The 18474-nt window shown below is 39.6% G+C and overlaps 1 protein-coding gene across 2 annotated transcripts in view; it reads left to right on the forward strand.

Annotated features, from left to right (window-relative positions):
* Window positions 1–18474, forward strand: part of celsr3 (cadherin, EGF LAG seven-pass G-type receptor 3) — a 109744-nt gene that overhangs the window by 50062 nt on the left and 41208 nt on the right. Inside the window, exons 5-14 of one of the 2 annotated variants that reach the window (XM_042410229.1) lie at window positions 1627–1742; window positions 2555–2643; window positions 2967–2981; window positions 3385–3542; window positions 6138–6301; window positions 6574–6699; window positions 8039–8208; window positions 9032–9217; window positions 11230–11340; window positions 11533–11701. In XM_042410229.1, the coding sequence (XP_042266163.1) occupies window positions 1627–1742; window positions 2555–2643; window positions 2967–2981; window positions 3385–3542; window positions 6138–6301; window positions 6574–6699; window positions 8039–8208; window positions 9032–9217; window positions 11230–11340; window positions 11533–11701 (1304 nt within the window). The remainder of the gene's footprint in view (window positions 1–1626; window positions 1743–2554; window positions 2644–2966; window positions 2982–3384; window positions 3543–6137; window positions 6302–6573; window positions 6700–8038; window positions 8209–9031; window positions 9218–11229; window positions 11341–11532; window positions 11702–18474) is intronic. The other variant, XM_042410230.1, reaches the window with a different exon arrangement.

Below are 18474 nucleotides of genomic sequence, written 5' to 3' on the forward strand. Positions count from 1 at the left end.
GCAGCTGGAGGGAGTGGAAGGCTGCAGTAATATGGTTTACCCTTGTGCCTCACTGGGGACATTTTTGGCTTTTTAATTTGCAATATTTCAATCATTTTGTGTTAATGCATACGGCATACATCTTGACTGTTTTTTCTTAATTTTGGAAGTTCAACCTCAGCTCCTATAATAAGTCTATAATAAACTGTTCAGCCAAAATAAAGATCCTTATGGACAATAATGTCCCCATTTAAAACCATTAAAACAGTAATTTTTGATCCCATGGCCATTACAGCATAAAATCATGCATTCTATTATATCAGGCTTTCAATCTAGAGCCCTGGCTTCAAAATTGTAGTTTTTATTATTTTCCACCAGATTGAGCCATTTTCTCATGTTTGCCCTGTGGGGCAAATACATGCTATTTTCCTGGATTTCACTTGGGGCTTTGCTGCTGTAGTATGGAGGTTGCAGGCCAATGTAGCAAATGTATGCAACCAAAATGATGTGTGTGCGTTGATATGGATGTGGTGTGTGTATGTGTGTGTGTGTGTGTGTGTATGCAAGAGATAGAAATGATATGGTACTTAAAGACACAGTCCCCCCCTCCCTGTCTCTCTCCCTAAAAAACTGGCATTGAAAGGGTTAAAATTCTGAAAATGAATGAATATTTTGTAGTTGTGATCAGGACCGATGTTTGTTAAAAAATTTAACTCAGTGTAAGTGGAAAATAATATTAATATATATTTCTATGGCGCAGACATGTTTGTATGGAGCCCCCCAAGGGTAAGAATTTTTTTTACGTTGCCTCGCAATATGTTTTGCATTCTCATGTTTCCTCAGTGAAACCCCTCTGGGAGACAGCTTGTTCATAATCAAGCAGACATCCCCTTTTCTTAGTCATAGGGCGTACTCTCTACATTTAGAATACATCCATCTGTATCTGTGCTGTTGTCCTGGATACGGTAATTGGTCACGAATGAAACCAACAGCATCCTGCAGATTACTGTACTGCTTCTTCCAGAGAGACCTCTTGATCTAAGAATTTGTTTAAGTTTACTTTCACTAATTACGTAACCATACCTATTGAGCAGTAGTACTATATCAGCATACTTAATACCCAGTTCAAAGTAAAATTCAATGAGCTGATCCATACTGGAGTGTTGCGCGGGGAGCAGCTGAGCAGAAATAGACATATGGCTCAGAAGGAATGGAAGAATAAAAGTATTGTGAGAAAACGCAAAAAAAAAAAAAAAATCTCACCATGACCCTTGTTTTTGTCCTTTAATGACATCAGTGCAACTTTTTTTTAAGGTGAGGCACAAGGGTTAACTGAGATACAGTTTGATTACCTTTTGTTCTCTCATGCTTAGCCTGTATGAGGAGGCTTGCAGGAGTCTGGTTTTGCTGTTTGAAATTAGGTTTTGTATGTCTCATTATATCCGGGGCGAATGTTGCATTAACCCAGCCAAGAGTCTCATCTGAAATCAACATATCATACAATATTACTGGAGTTATTTGTATATTATCATGATACAAAAATCTAAAAATATGCAGTAGAAGTATAATAATACATTGCATACAGTATATATACAGTATAAACTTATTAAGGACATGGGTGTCTGTGTATGTGTGTGCATTTTCTAGTTTTGCCACCCTGGAGAACAGTGGTCTTCTCTTCTATAATGGACGCTTCAACGAGAAACATGACTTCATCGCTTTGGAGATCCAAGAAGGACAAGTGGTGCTTAAATATTCCACAGGTACTGTATATGTGTATATATGTGTGTATGTGTGTGTGTGTGTCTTTGCACTTGCATATTATTCTATTTATACGATCCCTTTATTCCCACAAGGAGAGAAAGATGAGGACAATCTTTCACATTTTCCTCTCAAAGGCTGTCTGACATTTCTTTGTGGAACCTTTTTAGGTTTAGGAGTAGAAATGGGATTAGATTAGGATTAGATTAAAGTTAGACATGTACTGGAGAGCATTTAGATTTAAATTTGGCACTGTGAGAAAATCCTTGTATCCCTCACCATGACATGAGATCTATTTGTTTAAGTCTACGTTGCAGACATGGAGAAATGCCATCACCGTCATCTTACACCAAGAAAATCTAGACTAATTATGTTAGATCAGATTAAATTAGATTAGATAGTTAAGATAAGGTATGGGGTTGAAATTGGCTGTGCTAAAGTTTCAGCTAATTTGGTCGGCCACTGCTGCAATCAAAGCCAAATTAGGATCTCATTACGTTCGTACTCTTGTGATCTCGGTGAAATCCCAGGTTCATTTCAGTTGAAGTACTTTATATTGTACAGACTTGTGGTCTCAAGGAGTGAATGCTGCCAGTCAGGGTCCTCACAGATAGAACAGTAGGTATTTGTATATGTACAGTATATATGTTCGGTGCTTTTATATACATTAAAATGTAAAAACAACTGACAAATAAGTGATGGGAGAGTTATAATTACAGAGAACAGTAGTTATCAGTTGTCTTTAAAGATCCATTTGTTATGAACCTTATAGAATTATTACACTTTGACACAAACTTCATCCATCCGCCTGCAGGTGAATCGTCCACTCAGGTGAGTCCCTTCCTGCCCGGCGGCGTGAGTGACGGCAACTGGCATACAGTTCACATCCACTACTACAACAAGGTGGGTTTACATCTCAATTTGTTTGTGTGTACAGACCTTTTTGATTTTGGATCTTTTGATCTTACATTTTGCATTACTAATGTTGGTTTGACGAGTTATCTTCTGAAGTGTTTCGGTTGTGATAGTTTGCATTTTACTTATTTGTACATCTGATGCGTCTGCAGAAATGTTTCTCAGCCTTCATGCCAACAAAGCACTTTGAAACGAGCTGAAATGTTTGTGCGTGCATACCATTATGTGGGCGTTTGCTTGTCACCATTTTATTCATTCATATTCGCCGTACATCTCCTTTAATTTTCTTCATATTTTTTCATTTTCCTCAGCCAGCTACACGCTATGTGAGTATGAGTGTGTGTCAGAGTGCACATACAGTACACTCTTCTCTCGCTTTCTCTTTCTGTGTCTCCTCTTGTCTTTCTTTCTTACCCAGCAGACAGTAAGCGAAGAGTGTGTGTGTGTTGTCTATCTCCTCCACTGTTTCCTTACCCATATGCGTCTGTTATTGCTTGTCTTACTAACTCAAATTTTTCCCCTTTTCCTTCTAACATCACCTACAGTGTAGATATTGAATATAGTCTGATGTGTTTTGTAACTGTTATTTTGTGTAAATTACCTTGTGCGGTGTATGATTGTAGATTTAGTAAGTGCTCTTTATATTTCTTGCATGTCTGGTGTCATGGTGTTTCTTTTTTTGTTGTTTCTTTGGATACTGTATTCAATCTTGTGTATGTGTGTGTTCAGCCTAAACGAAGTATGAGTGGCGAGGCCCAGGGTCCGTCAGATGAGAAGATCGCTGTGGTGAGCGTCGACGACTGTGATACGGCGTTGTCACTTCGCTTCGGTACGCAGCTCGGAAACTACAGCTGTGCTGCACAAGGCAAACAGACCAGCAGCAAGAAGTGAGTTTACCTTTCTTTCAGCTGTCCGTCTTTTTTTTTTCACCTGTATTTATACCTCTGGCTTCTTTAAGTTTGGTGAATTGAAGGTGCTACACATCTAGAATATTGCCACAGGAAATTCATGATATGCCTGTAAATGAAAATAATTTGTCTGGTCCTTAAGTACAATTACATGACAAATGTCCAATATGACCCACAGCATCATCACAGATCCTTGGTCTGACAAAGTTAATCACAGGCTGCACAATGATTGTTAATGGCCAGCTTAACTATGACTTAAAAAGCGTCTGTCAAGTAAATCTGCCCCATAGATCTCTATCTTGAGAGCGAAAGTCTCTGAATTGTAACTGACTCTAAGCTGTGGTCGGCTTTTAAACAACATCTGTGGATAATTTAACAAATATTCAAAGACAATTTTCACCAAGTAGAAAGTCAATGAAGCAGGTCAGTGTGTGTAGGAGCACACTGGCAGCTGTTGGTGCGTAGGTTGCCTGATTATGAGTATAAAATGGTAAATAATGTGGAGTGATAGTTGAAGATTAGTGGTAGAGATATTGGCTTTAAATTCGAATACATGTCAGCCAATCGCAAAAAAAAGTTTGGAACTAACTCTTGTATAGACACCTTAGCTTATGTTCTTATTTCATCAGCAGCTTCTCATGTTCCTCTCTTCATAAGATCTCAGTCATTTTGCCTTCTTTTCTGCCCCGGGTCCCCAAGATGACATGTATAATGGCAGTTGCTTGCTATGATGGAACAAAATGTGACGAGTGAACGTATATTAACATAGAACAGATAGAGTGATCCACTGCAAATGTTGCTGTCTATACAGACTTAAGGGGCCATTCTCCTAAAAACTAGATGTAAAGTCTCACCTTTACGGATTCCAAACTGCACAGTTTCAACGTGTTTAAGGCCTGTAAGCAGATCACTGTTACAAAGTACAAGTAACGTATGATTTAATGCAGATTTACACAGTCTAATCTGTTAAAATCCTGCTCACACTTTGACTAGGACTGTAGCTGTTGGAAAATATTTTTGGTGAATGTCAGATCATGGTGAAGAGATGACTAGAGGAATAATCTGTGGGGACCTTATGCTTTAATGAGGCACGACTGTTCGACATCTTCATGCTCCTTCATGTCTGTCTGTACTGTATCTGTTTGACAGTCTTATTACACATCGTCTCATCCTGTGTGGTGCTCATGTCCGTTTCTTTCTCTCTGTCTGTTTCTCTCGTATATACAACCGAAACATTTAAATTGACAGCCTTAAATCCACCCAGTGCTTTGAAGTTCTGTTTGACCTTGTCAAAGTTTTGTTGCCCAGTCTACTTGTGTTGTGTGCCTACTAATCAACATGTCTCCATGTACGCCAACAAGTGCGTAACACACACTCAAAAAGCAGCCTGTCATAGTGTTGATGTCTGGCCTCGCCTCTGTAAGCCGTAATCACGTTGGCTGTGTTCTGTCAGCGCTAAGTGAGGCTGAGAGAAGGGAAGACAGATCAAAGACGAAGGCCAAAGACTAACGCTTCGACACTCTCTTCCTCCGCTCGCTCTCCATTTCTCCATTAACATCTCGCCCTCCACTTACTCAGTCTTGACATCCGCCTCTAATGATGCTCTCTGTTGATAGTCGCTGTAACTTGCACTTAATCTCTTGTTTGTTCGTCTCCGCTGCCTTGTATCTCTTTTGACTTCCTCTCTGTTCAATTCCACTCATCTTCTTCTACTGCCGTTTATTGACGGGACGTGCAGCCAAAGTGAGCTAAAAAGAAAAACCTCAACCCACATCAGAGGGGAAAAAGATAATGCTCTCCAAATGACAACACAACTGTTTCTGTCTTCTCTTAACTGTTAACTGCTGTCCCCATCATCTTCCTCTTCACATTCCCCCTGTTTCTGTCCTTCCACTCATCTTCCATCTGTCTTGTCATCCGCCCCTACCCTCGCTCTCTCCTGATATTTTCCTGTAACTCACACTTAATCTCCTGTTTGTTCATCTGCCTCCCCGGTTGCCTCCACATCTCCTTTTTGTCGTTGCTCGTTTTTGTCTGCGATTTTAAGCTCGTTTTTGCTTCTTTTTTTTTGTCAACGTCCCCTAACGTCTTCCTCCATGTATTCCTGTCTCTGTTCTTCATCTGCCTTGTCATCCACCTTTACCTCCCTCCTGATATTTGCTGTAACTCAAATTTAATCTCCTGTTTGTTCATCTGTCTCTCCGTCTGTCTCCTTTTCGTTCTCATCTTTTCAATTTCTCTCTTCCCCTGCTGTTTCCCCTGCTGTTTCGTCATCATCATGATCTAATTTCTCCTCAACATGTTTCTCCTCAACATCCACTATAATTCTCTGATTCTTGTTCCTTTTGTCATTTACCTCTGATGGCATATTTAATCTCTGGGTCTCTTTAATCCCCTTGCCTCTTGCATACCCTCCTTTCATGTTTTTTTTTTTTTTTTGCCTTTCTTACCCTTCCTGCCTTCCTTCTTCCCTCTCCTCCCTCCTCCCTTACATGCTTGAGGGAATAATCCTCTATTCCTTTTTTATCCTTCCTTTCCTCTCCAAATTTACCTTTCTTTCTCCTTGTTTCTCAGGTCTCTGGACCTGACCGGTCCGTTGTTTCTGGGAGGAGTTCCCAACGTACCAGACAACTTCCCGTTTGGCACCAGGGAGTTTATCGGCTGTATGAAGGAGCTGCACATTGACAACAAGCCGCTGGACCTGGCTGGGTTTATCGCTAACAATGGAACACTCCCTGGTCAGCACTGCTGAACATATTTTTTTTTAAAAACGAGTGATGACACATAAATAACATTTAGGATGTTTACAATGCCCTTGTTTTTGTTAAATAAACTGATACAAATCATGTTAATTAAATGAAGCATGTCTTAGGTGTTGTAAATGTGCTATAAACCACTTGTTAAGTGCTTCAGAATGCTAAAGCAAATAGTAAAGGACCTGAGTGCTCAGTTTGGCTTAACGCTGGATTAACGCTATCGATAACTTAACAGTCTCTGTTGCTTCTTATAGGCTGCAGCGCCAAACTCCCCTTCTGTAAGTCCAACCCCTGTCAGAACGGAGGAACCTGCAGGGTGAGCTGGGAGACTTTCTCCTGTGACTGCCCCCTAGGGTACGGAGGGAAGGACTGCAGCCATGGTGAGAGCTTATATGAGTTTATTTCATCATATGGTCCTACATGTTGCCTTTTTAACCAATGGCAACCTTTAACAATGTCACATTTATTGTGCTACTTTGGTATAATTATCAGTAAGAAATGGGGCTGGGATAATTGGCAGTTTCGGGGTCAATATCAGTGGTGATGACAGTGATCCCGTTTTTAAAAATGTGGCAAACTTTGATCTTCAGTGGCCTTATTTGCTGGCCTCATTAATTAGTGAATAATTTACTGATGTTAAAATGCTCCAGGTAACGTTTACACTTGTACTGTACCATATTTACACATTACTTTTAAATTGGTTAAATTACAGGGGAGAGACTGCTAGAAAGCTGTTATAATGGGCTGCTTCAAGTCAAGTCAAGTTTGTTTTATTTATATAGCGCAAAAATCACAACAGAAGTTATCTCAGGGCGAGCAGGTCTCGACCTTGCTCTTTAATTTACAGAGACTCAACATTCCCCCATGAAAAAGCACTTGGTGACAGCAGCAAGGAAACACACTTTAATATTTCACACTTTAATACTTCAGAAGTTCACATTCAGGAGTGCTGTGTCATTCATGCCAGTTCACACCTCAGTCTGCAATTTTTTTTCTCCCTTTTTCAAATATTTATTCCTCAGTATAAAAGTGGAACGAATGTTAATGGACGGATGGATGGTTTGATGAGTGACGACCTCTGTGGAGGTGCTGTCAGAGGGAAAGAGAGGGAGTAGATGATAGATGGATATGCAGATAGATTTTTATCTGTTTGTAACCTCCCATTAATTATGAATATTTACTGAACACTTATGTCTGTTGCACACTGAGACCAATAGTATCATAAAGAATTACTGCATTTATTAACTAGACTTGGACCTAGATAAAGCCTGAGTGATTCACTGCACATGGACATCCTGTAGCCTCCAGTAAGTCAGTACCCATTACTCTCAGTAATTTATATTTACTGACCTGTCTTGATTGGGAGCACAGACGGTCAGCCCTTGGGGAAATCATGTGTGGGATAAAATTGTTTTTTTTTATCTCAAAGAAAAATGTTTGTTCTGAGACTTATTTGTGCTTGTGTGTCTGTCAGTATGACACAATATCCTTATAATGATGGAAAAACCAGTCAACGATATAAAAACGGATTCAGTCCCACAGGGGCTGAGCAAAAACACACACATACAGTTTGTAAAGCAACAGCGATCAACTTTACTTTGCGAAATTTGACAATTCATGAAATCACGTCAGAGCCCGATCAACAACAGTGACATCCTGAGGCTGTTCGGGATATTGCAGACCTTTTACTCAATTTTGTTTTCTTACCCTCCACCTCAGTGATGCCACACCCTCATCGTTTCCTGGGTAACAGCGCACTCTGGTGGGACCTAAAGAACGACGTAACCATCTCCACGCCCTGGTACCTGGGCTTGGTGTTCAGAACCAGAGCACGAGAGGGAACACTGCTGCAGGCCCAGGCTGGCCAGTACACCAGCCTGCTGTTCCAGGTGGGCACGCACACACACACACACACACACACACACACACACACACACACACACACAGTATGATGCAGTCATTCATTTCAGTTCATGTCTGTCCTACAATGTATTTGGAAATTGGTGTATTATTGTCAAATTCACTGTGATAGTTTTGTATTAACAAATGTGACCATGTCTGAGATCATTACCAGCACCGTTCTCTCACTCTCTGGCTGATGATGTATATAAATATATTTTTTTTGGCTCTGCTGAAGAGGAACAACATTTTTCTTTCACCTGCCTTCCTCCATTGCAAGAAGCTCTGAAAGCTTTTGCTCCATTTATGCTAAAACAGAATTGGCAGCATCTTCTTCCTCTTTATGCCATAAACAATTTATTACAGTGTTTTAAATCAATGCTGCACATTTGAAGCCAAATCTCATCTGGTGGCACGAGATGTAAAATACTGCGTGTGCTTCTAAATGTGTTAGCAATGGTCACGTCGATTATGGGAATTATACGTAATCCTCATGGTTAATGTAGGACTATTTTGTTTTTTGATTAATACTAAATTATCATCTGTCTGTATATTTAAGACAATGATGTCAATGCTGGTATTGTCCTTGAAATTATGTACAGTTAAAATTTCTAAGGCTTCAAAGACATTATTGAAATAGCAGCATGTAGGCAGGAGTGCTGCCATGACATTGGATTTCACACTACTCCCCCCACCCCAGGTTATTTTCTTGAGTGAATCATGTTTCTTCACCTCATTTTTTTCTCAATTTCTCTTTTTTCTCGTGTTTCTGGTGTGTGTGTACGTGTGTTTGTGTTCCTTCATCTCTCTCAGGTGATAAATGGTCAGCTGGTGTTCTCGGTGACCCGTGGTGCAGCGAGACCGGTGCGTTTGCGGTTGGATCAGGTTCAGGTGGCAGACGGCCGGTGGCACGATCTCCAGCTGGAGCTGCGAGACGTTCGCAGCGGCCGTGAGACACGCTATGTCGCCACGCTACGGCTCGACTTTGGACTCTATCAGGTAAGAGATGCGATACAAACCCTCAAGGAAAAGTTTTAAGGATAGACTGAGATTTTCACCAATAATGACAAATTTAAAAGCAGAGATCCAATTTATTTTTTAAGAGCAGCATATCTGCAGATTATAACAACTCTGAGAGATTAAAAGCAATAATCTAAATTTAAGTCCTAATAAAGTATTAAAATATTGTACGTGCAGTTATTAGATGACTCATTTTTCTGCTCTGCAGTCACTAATCTTCTTCCCTGCAAGTACAGATTTAAGTTAATAAAGGTTTTCCATGGTTTTCATCATATGTGCTTGACTAAATCAATAAGACTTCATTTCCCTTAACAATTAATTTCCTGGTGCCCTTTTTTTCCCCTAACTCTACTCAGTACTGATTCACAACCTTAATTGACCATGTTCAATTAGAAATAGGCAGCTCTAATTCTTGGATTTGATTTAATTTTGCTGTTTGAAATCTGCAGATACTCTGATGAACAACATTATTCAGGCTAATCAGTAGAGAACTCTAATTGGAATTGTAAAGGATTTATTATGAATGGAGGCGAGAAATCCTTTTTACATTTAATATCCTGTAATCCGAAATCTGTTCATGTAAACACACTTCCTATCTCACTTCCTGCTGTAAGCTAGTGTCTGTATTTTCAAACACAGATTTCCTCAGTCTCTCTAAAATGTGGGCTGGTAATCCTGGTTTCCCTAATATCTAGTGGATTAATAGTTCAGATTGTACTGGATGATTGTTTAATGTGTGTGCGCGCATGTGTTATGTACAGTAAACATGTGACAGTAACATACACTTAGAAAAGCATACGCACTTTATTATTTTCATCTTTGGCTTTGTTTAAAAAAGAAAACGTCAGTTTTTTGTTTTGTTTTCGAGTTGATTTAATTCTTAATGTGTCTACTGGCAAGTTTTGTGTCTTTTATCTTTTTCTTGTAGCTCACCAGGCTATTCTCTAAGTACATCAAGTAACACACTGAATAAATGTTGCAGAAAGCATGAAATTATTGAACATCATAGCTGCCAGTTAGACAGTAATTAGAAATCGTTTGGCATGTGTGTAGCTATTATCACGGGGGTGGCTGTGGCTTAGAGGTAAATCTGGTCGTCCACCAATTGGAAGATCGGCAGTTCGATCCCCAGCTCCTCCAGTCCGCATGTTGAAGTGTCCTTGAGCAAGATGCTGAACCCCAAATTGCTCCCGAAGGCTGTGCCAACTGTGTGTGAATGATTAGAAACTCCTTCTGATGAGTAGGTTGGCACCTTGCATGGCAGCCTCTGCCATCAGTGTGTGTGTGTGTGTGTGTGTGAATGGGTGAATGTTGCTATGTAGCATAAAGTGCATTGAGTGGTCAGAAAACTAGAAGGGTGAAATATAAGTGCAGTCCATTTATCATCCAGATCTTAGCGTCCATTATACTGAAACACTGATAAATGGGGCTCATTGATTTTGTTTTCATGGTTGTTGCGAGCTAACTTGCCTGTCAACATTGCTTCACAGCGCTGTCAGTGACAGTTCATCATTCCAGCATTGACCTTCTCCACATTGATTATATGTTATTGTTTTCTTTTATTTAATAGACAGTCATTCGGTTTGCAGGTACTTTCTCCTCCTCCCCTCTGCTCTCCTCTTAGAAAGACATAAACTCCATAATAACCTGACAGCTCTAAGATATAGTGATCAATGAAAAGATAGAAAAATCATGTCTTTCAGTTGATGATCAGAAAAACAGAAAAAATCAATAATGCTTTCAGAAACACATTTCTATCTTTTTTATATAATTCTTTTATAATATAATATCTTTTATATCATTTTGATGGTGTACCTTGATATTTTCATATAAAATAAATGACCAAGTTTATTTACGTGGTCAAATAATGGCATTCAAATGTGCTCCTTGTGTATCTCTGTCCAGTATTCAGCTTGCGTACAGCTATTAATAATAATAATCTTTGCCCTTCCTGTCTCCATCTGTCCCTTCTCTTCTCTTCTCACCATTAGGGGACAGTGATAGTGGGAAATGAGATTCATGGTTTGAAGGTGAAACATCTGCATGTGGGAGGAGTGCTGGGCTCCGGAGAGGTTCAGAACGGGATAAGAGGATGCATACAGGTGAGAATGAATGGATAGATGGAAGGATTGTATTTTTAATGTTTATTGATGGATGGGTGGACTGAAGCTGGAAATATTAGCATGTTAGAGATGGAAATGTGCTAAGAAATCAGTCTAGAGTAGCTCAATAAATGCATGAAGCTGCCAACTTCTTGTTTCTAACTTTCTGTAACGTAAACTCTTTCTCTGCAGGGCGTTCGATTGGGCGTGCGACCGGACGCCCCTCCCCTGCCCCGCCCGTCCAGAGCTATCAAAGTGGAGACCGGCTGCAATGTTGGCAACCCCTGCGTCTCGTCTCCTTGTCCTGCCCACAGCCGTTGTTCCGACCAATGGGAGCGGCACTCCTGTATATGTGAACCTGGTGAGTGAACAGAAAGATGATGTTGGTGTTTTAAACATGGATGAATGAATGAAAAGTGTTTGATAGGAAGATGTATGAATTTACAGTTTGTGGAGTGCTGTTGTTGGCGTGGTAGCCATGCTAGTGTGTGTGCTGTAATATCAATTTAAGAGTTTGTGTGTTTTATTCCTCCAAAACAAATAAAATATGTCATCATTAGTCAGTAATGGAAGTAGAATTGCATGCATGCTAACCCCCTAGTATTTTGCAAACTCTGGACGTTGAATGTGAAAGAAAAGAATTGTGAGAGAAGGTAGTAAAAGATGCCAGCTGACTTAGAGAGAGAGAAGAAAGGGGAGTAATTATAATATGGTCATATCTTCGTAGGTGCCAATGCTCTAACTGGGTTAAACAGATATTTGGGAACGCATAATGAGTTCCCATCCACCTGAGACCGAGAGAAAGAGACTGACTGCAGGCTAACTTCCAAAATCTCCTTAGTCAGGTGAATATAATGAGGCCGAATGAATGTGGAGGAAAAGAACCTGATTAAAGGACAAGTAGAGAAGAGGAGAAGTAGGGGAAGAGAGGAGGGAAAACCGATATAGAGAGAAGTGGAGAAAAGAGAACGCCAAAAAGAGAATAATGGGGAGATGAAAAAGAGGCAGAGGAGGAGCAGAGAGATTAAAAATGTTAATAATTAATGAAGAGAAAAAAGGCGGCAGACAGAAATGTATAATAAACACTAAAAGTTTTGAGGCAAAAGGAAAGAAGAGATGAAGAGAAGAAAGAGGGCATGAGAAAGTCAAATCAAACAGCCTGAAAACACTGGTGGCACGTTTGGGAATAGATCTACACATAGCTGGCATATATGTACATAGAAACTCACAAATCATAGAAGTGAGAGAAAATGAACACGACAGACACACGACAGAGAGTGTGAAAGCGAAGGAGAGGATGAAGAGTGATATTTGATATTTATTAACGGGTACTGAAGCAACAACTGCAGTTCAGTTGTACAGGTATTGATTAAACAGACGAGACCAACTGAGAAGAGATGATTAAAGGAGATTATTTATATTTATGATTAAAGCAGAGAGGAGACAAGAGATTGGAAAGCAAATTAAGAGAAAAAGAACCACATGAAAGACAAAACCAGCAGAGACAGAGAGAGAGAGAGAGAGATACTCTCTTTCTCAGCATCCATTACCTTCCTTCTCTGCATCTTAACTGGCTCTAAAACTACTTTTCTTATTTTCTCATGAAACTCAAATGTTTCGCTCTCATTAAGTGCGGAATAATGTACAGTTAATTGGTCTTAATATGCAAAGTTTGGGATTTTCCAATGCCACATCTGCAGAAAACAGTGGATGTAACAGAGTATAATGATGCAAATGATGAATGCTACAGGGTGGTAGTGCAACATTAAGCTAACACAAAAGAAAGAAGAAAAATAATGGCTCTCCACTCTCTTTTTGTTGGTATATGTGACTCATAGTTATTTTACCACAATCCGTTAAGGCCAAACCAAGTCTAACTGTAATTTAGGAAGAAAGTTTAAAGGACAGGTTCACAGTTTTTCAAGTCTGTCTTAAAACAACAGTCAGGTGCCAAAATGAACACTGAAAGAGGTTTTTTTTCTCTTTTCTCCTGTTCATACTGGCTATTAAAACATCTCCTTTTAATAGCCAGATCCCCTTAGCTTATATGAGGCTTCAGCATGGATATCTGCCACATTTACAGTCCTTTAAGCATCAAATTCCCTCTTTGTATTTCGTCAGACAATGTTTCCCTGTTGAGCTGCGGTGGAAGTATAGTAACAAAAAGAGGGACTAAAAAGACTAATTTGACTAATTTGGATGGTTGAAGCTTCATATTAGCTTCAGATAAATTTTTAAATACATTTTTTTGCAGAAGGACTGTGGATTTTGTCCCCATCACTTACATTGTAAGTGCATTAAAGGATCTTCTAATGGCCAGTATGAGCAGGAGGAATGATTGTGGAAAGAAAAACCTATTTCAATGTTCATTTGGGCTCCTGACTGTTGTTTTAAGAGAGACTTGAAACATTGTTAATCCGTCCTTTTAAGGAAGAGAATTGAGACAAAGCTTTAAACACTAAATAGATAACTTGGTTTTGTCCATTTAGACTCAGGACTTGATTGAAGCTTTTGCCTCTTGGTCTGTACAGACAATAGTGAGTCTAAACAAGTCTAAGCATTCAGCCGTCCCTGAATCTCACTTAACTTTTAAAAAACATCATTAAATTTTGCAAGTCAAAGCTGCAAGCCAAGGTCAAGGTCATCGAATTAAGGTTTGTAGTGTGTTTCATCTGCAAATGAAGAAGTCGGATGATGGAAGAAAGTGAAAGGGAAGTTGCTAACGAAAGAAAAGTTTGAGCGGAGATTGCAGGGAGTGAAAGAGGAATGAGTGAGAGTGAGTGTGTATTGCGTGGAGAACATACCGCGTTAAAGTGAGAGAGCCTTAGGCCGAGCAGCATGGGGGAGGAAGCAGAGAGGCGCTGCTATCCCTGTAGCATCCTGCACCAGCCCGCAAGCTAATGCTAACACCTTGACTTATTAACATGGAGCACACATTCGGAGAGGGCACACTCACACACACACTCTGATGCCTTCACACATGGACACAATCGCACGCACAAACACAGATGATATGCACAAACTTCCTGTGCATGCACTTATTTACTGTAAATACACACAGCCGCACTCATTATCATTAACTTTCAGCAGCACAATGAGCATTAAAAATGGAGACTGTTTTACAATGAATGTCGCTTAGAGACAAATCAAACTTTAATAAAAGCAGAGAGAGAGAAAAAAAAAAAGAAGAGAGAGATGCACTCTGAATAATTCTCTTTCATGTTTGTGTGTGTACTTGTGTGCGTTTTATCCTGGTGCTGAAACTAACTTAATGGGTCTCTCATGCAATTGACAGCGCGTCTGATTCATGCAGTACAGCATCCTGGAAAATACACACACACGCACACACACACACACACACACACACACACACACACACACACACACACACACAGAGAGAGAGAGAGAGAGAGAGAGAGAGAGAGATAAGGTTTTGCATGACAAAGCACAGAGACATCTGCTCTCTCATCTCCGTACTGTGTGTTTTTGTGCTTTTCTGAATAAGTATACTGTATGTCAGCCTGTGTGTGTCTGTTTGTGTGTTTTATGACAGTTGCTGCCAGTTGCTACAGGCTAATTCACTGTGGTGAAAATTTGAATTTAATATGATAAATTACAGCCATGTTGATTTATGTCCACTTGAGTTCCCTTAGCTGTTTAAAATCCAACATGCAGAAAGCATATGTTCATAGTTGCGTAACCAGAACTCTCATAACTGCCTTTACTGTAGTAATGTGTAATTTATCTGTTTTCTGTTTTTATGAAGATGTCAAAATAGTTTTTGAACATAGCAAATGCCAAATAAATATCTCTTCAGATAGAGTTTGTCAGAGCCAGTGTATTATACTAGTTTTTTTTGTTTCTTTGGGATGGAAGGGTGTGGTGTGCAGCTGCAGTATATTAAGCTCCGTGCCTCTGGGAAAAACGGGAGAGATTTATGAGTTTCAAGCTGTATTTCCTGTGTGCCAACCTACAGTACACCCATATCCTCAAGGTGCTGAATCAGGGCTCTCTGTGACAAATGACTCCTCACCTTGGAATGTCACTTATTGATCAGGTTTGATATCAAAACTAGAAATGTACAGGTACTTGGCACTGTTGTACTACTATATGAAAAGTATGTTTTATTCTTTCACAGATGAAGTTTTTTGTTTAATTAGAAGCTCTTCATGAGTTGAGGAAGCTCTACAAATCCCCCGTTCAGGCTAATGTAGAATACATTATTGTCAAGATATAAATAAACGTCATTATTCTCGCCACTTGCAAAGTTGATGTTTGAGAAACAAACTTGACAGCAAACCTCAATAGTAGATATTTAGTGCAAATACTCAAGTATGACCAAATCCATTCACCAATGTCTGCAATTTTTAAAATTATATAAATGTCTAAAAAAGATTAGTTATATGCAAAAAAAAAAAGAAAACCCAGTCAAATCCACAAACACTGATCAATATCTGAGTTTTAAAAACCAATATCAACTCGCTATTTCTTTTATCCAACAAACTGGTTTAGACCTGTTACATATCCATCAGTTATCAAAACAAACTCCCCAAATTAAACCATTTAAGATACCTTTAACCTTTATGTCTTGAACCCTGGACATGTTGGCCTTTGTTCAAACCCACTGATCATTAATTTACATCACAATATTTCTAAAGATGTAAAATGAATCATTCTGAATCATGCAGGAATGTAATGTAATGATTTAGCTTTAAAGCTGCATCAATTAAATTATGGCCACTAGGGTACAAAAGGACTGCCAGTCATGGCAGTTAGCACCTATTTACAGATCTAGAAGACGAAGAGGAGTATTTTATTCATCGGGTGGACAAAAACATGACTTGAAATCCTGCACCAGCCTGCAAGCTAATTCTATCACCTTGACTTATTAACATGGAGCAAACATTCAGAGAGGGCACACCCACACCTATTTACAGATCTAGTAGACAAAAGGAAGTATTTTATTCATTGGGTGGACAAAAGCATGACTTGGAATGAATGCTAAGTTGATTATAAGCTTCTTTTGAGAGCATCTACAACTCCTGAGAAAATATCCACCTATTTACCTAAATGTTCCACCTTCTACTTTCAGTAAATGTGCTGTAAAATAAAAATAATGGCTTAAAAAAGCCAAACAGCTCTATAGAGCTGCATGTAATTGGCTGATACTTCTCACTGAAAGCAACCATACTCATATAACACACAGTCATTTGATTCAGTGTACAACGCTATCATTCTGTTTTCCCACCAACATATTTTTATTGGATGTTTTTGACATCCACAATCTTTCCTCTGTCAGAAAGGAGACAGTTGGATACATAGCAGATGAATGGATGGTTCAGTAACCAGATGACTCAAGCTGATGTTGTGTTACAGTAAAGCCAGTCGAAAAGCTATGAGTCGCATCGGGTGTCTGTGTGCAGCTCATGAGGCATAGAAACTTTTCAAAGAAGCTTCTGGACTCTGAATGTGAAAGGCAAACACATACGTGCACACATGATGAACAACTCTTTGTTCTTACAAGCCCAAGCCTCCCTTTCTCTCTCTGTATCTGTGTGTATTGCCTCTTTTCTCTCCCATATTGTTGTGACAAGGCCGGTGTCATTAGAAGCATCTGAAAACAGCCAAGGCCGTTGTCGCCTCTCTCTGTCAGTTGCCATGGTGAAAGTGTAAAGATGTATAGGGCTGATAGAACATGATTGAGTGTGTGTGTGTGTGTGTGTGTGTGTGTGCGTGTGTGTATGTGTGTATGCATGTGTGTGTGTGTGTGTGCGCGTGTGTGCGTGTTTGAGTAAGAGAGAGCGACAGAACCAGAGAATGACAGAGACGGAGAGTGGGGGATCATGAGATAACAAATAAGCCACTGTTTGTGTGTGTGTGTATAATCATATAATCATACCGGTGTGTTTGTGCGTGAAAAGAAACAGTGAAATGAATAATTGAAAACTGAACAATACCTGTGATTATATTCGCTCTTTTGTTTGTGTAATTCCTGAAACATTTTCATGCGAGAAGAAGACAGAGAAGCTTAAATTAAATGAAAAAAAATAGTGTAGAAAGGTTGTTTTTTTTTATATATTTTTTGGGGCAGAGATGACAGGAATTTGAAGGGAGAGAGTGATGGGGGGTGACGTGCAACAAAGGTCCTTAGCTGGATTCGAATCACAGACATTGCAGTTATGTGGCATGTGTCTTAGCCAGCAGGCTACCGGGGCACGCTGTGTAGAAAGGTAGGAGGTGGGGGGAAAAGCAAGGCCAGTGTGTTTTCTTGTGAATTACTGTATGTGTGTGTTTGTAGCTTCACAAAGAACAGAATGAGCTCGAGAGAGAAAGAGAGAATGATGTTTAAAGAATAGGAGTCATTGGAAATCTGGTGTGTGTCTAAAGCTGTAGCCAAGGCCACAGGCTTTAAAAGCAGAGTGGTTTCTGTATTTTCTATAGACGGACACTTGAAAGCATACCTCACACAGGTTTGTCAGCTCCAGAGGGAAGGATACAGACCTCAACAAGTTGCACACACACTTCAGTCACACTTCAATTTATAGAGACGTCCTTCTATTCAGTGCTGTGAAATTAAAAAGGCAGCCTGAAAGCAGAAATCACTTGCTGAAGGATGGGAGATGATTGTATAGTATGCAAAGCAGAGATTTTTGTTGATGAAAAAAGTCAGAATGATCAGTGTAACAAAATGGAATATCTTGTTGCAAAGATTAGCTTGTTTTCTGTTTTATACCCGATGTTTGGTATCAATATGTAAGGAATTTGTGCACTTGTGCAGTTGTATGATTTAAAGGGGGGTTATGAATTATTGTTGTGCACGACTCAAATATGAAATTATTTGTCCAGCGACATAACTCATGAGAGAATTTATAATAATAGGGAAATAGTCATCTTTGTTGGCCACACAAGAGAGATTGTTATTGATCTTAATTGTGATTTTGCGAGGACATAGGTCTTTTAAGGTGTGACTACTTGTTGTTGGTGGTTATGGCTTGCATCAGTTCTTGCATTCAGGTTGATTATTTGAGTCTTAAAAAATCAGAATTCAGAGTAATATTAAAGTTGGTGCCAGCTAGTCTCTGTGGGTGACTGGTTCTTAGAGGTGAGTTATGATAGTAAATGGTGGGGGATGTC

This window comes from Thunnus maccoyii, chromosome 4 (assembly GCF_910596095.1).
Source record: "Thunnus maccoyii chromosome 4, fThuMac1.1, whole genome shotgun sequence".
Classification (NCBI taxonomy): Eukaryota; Metazoa; Chordata; class Actinopteri; order Scombriformes; family Scombridae; genus Thunnus; species Thunnus maccoyii.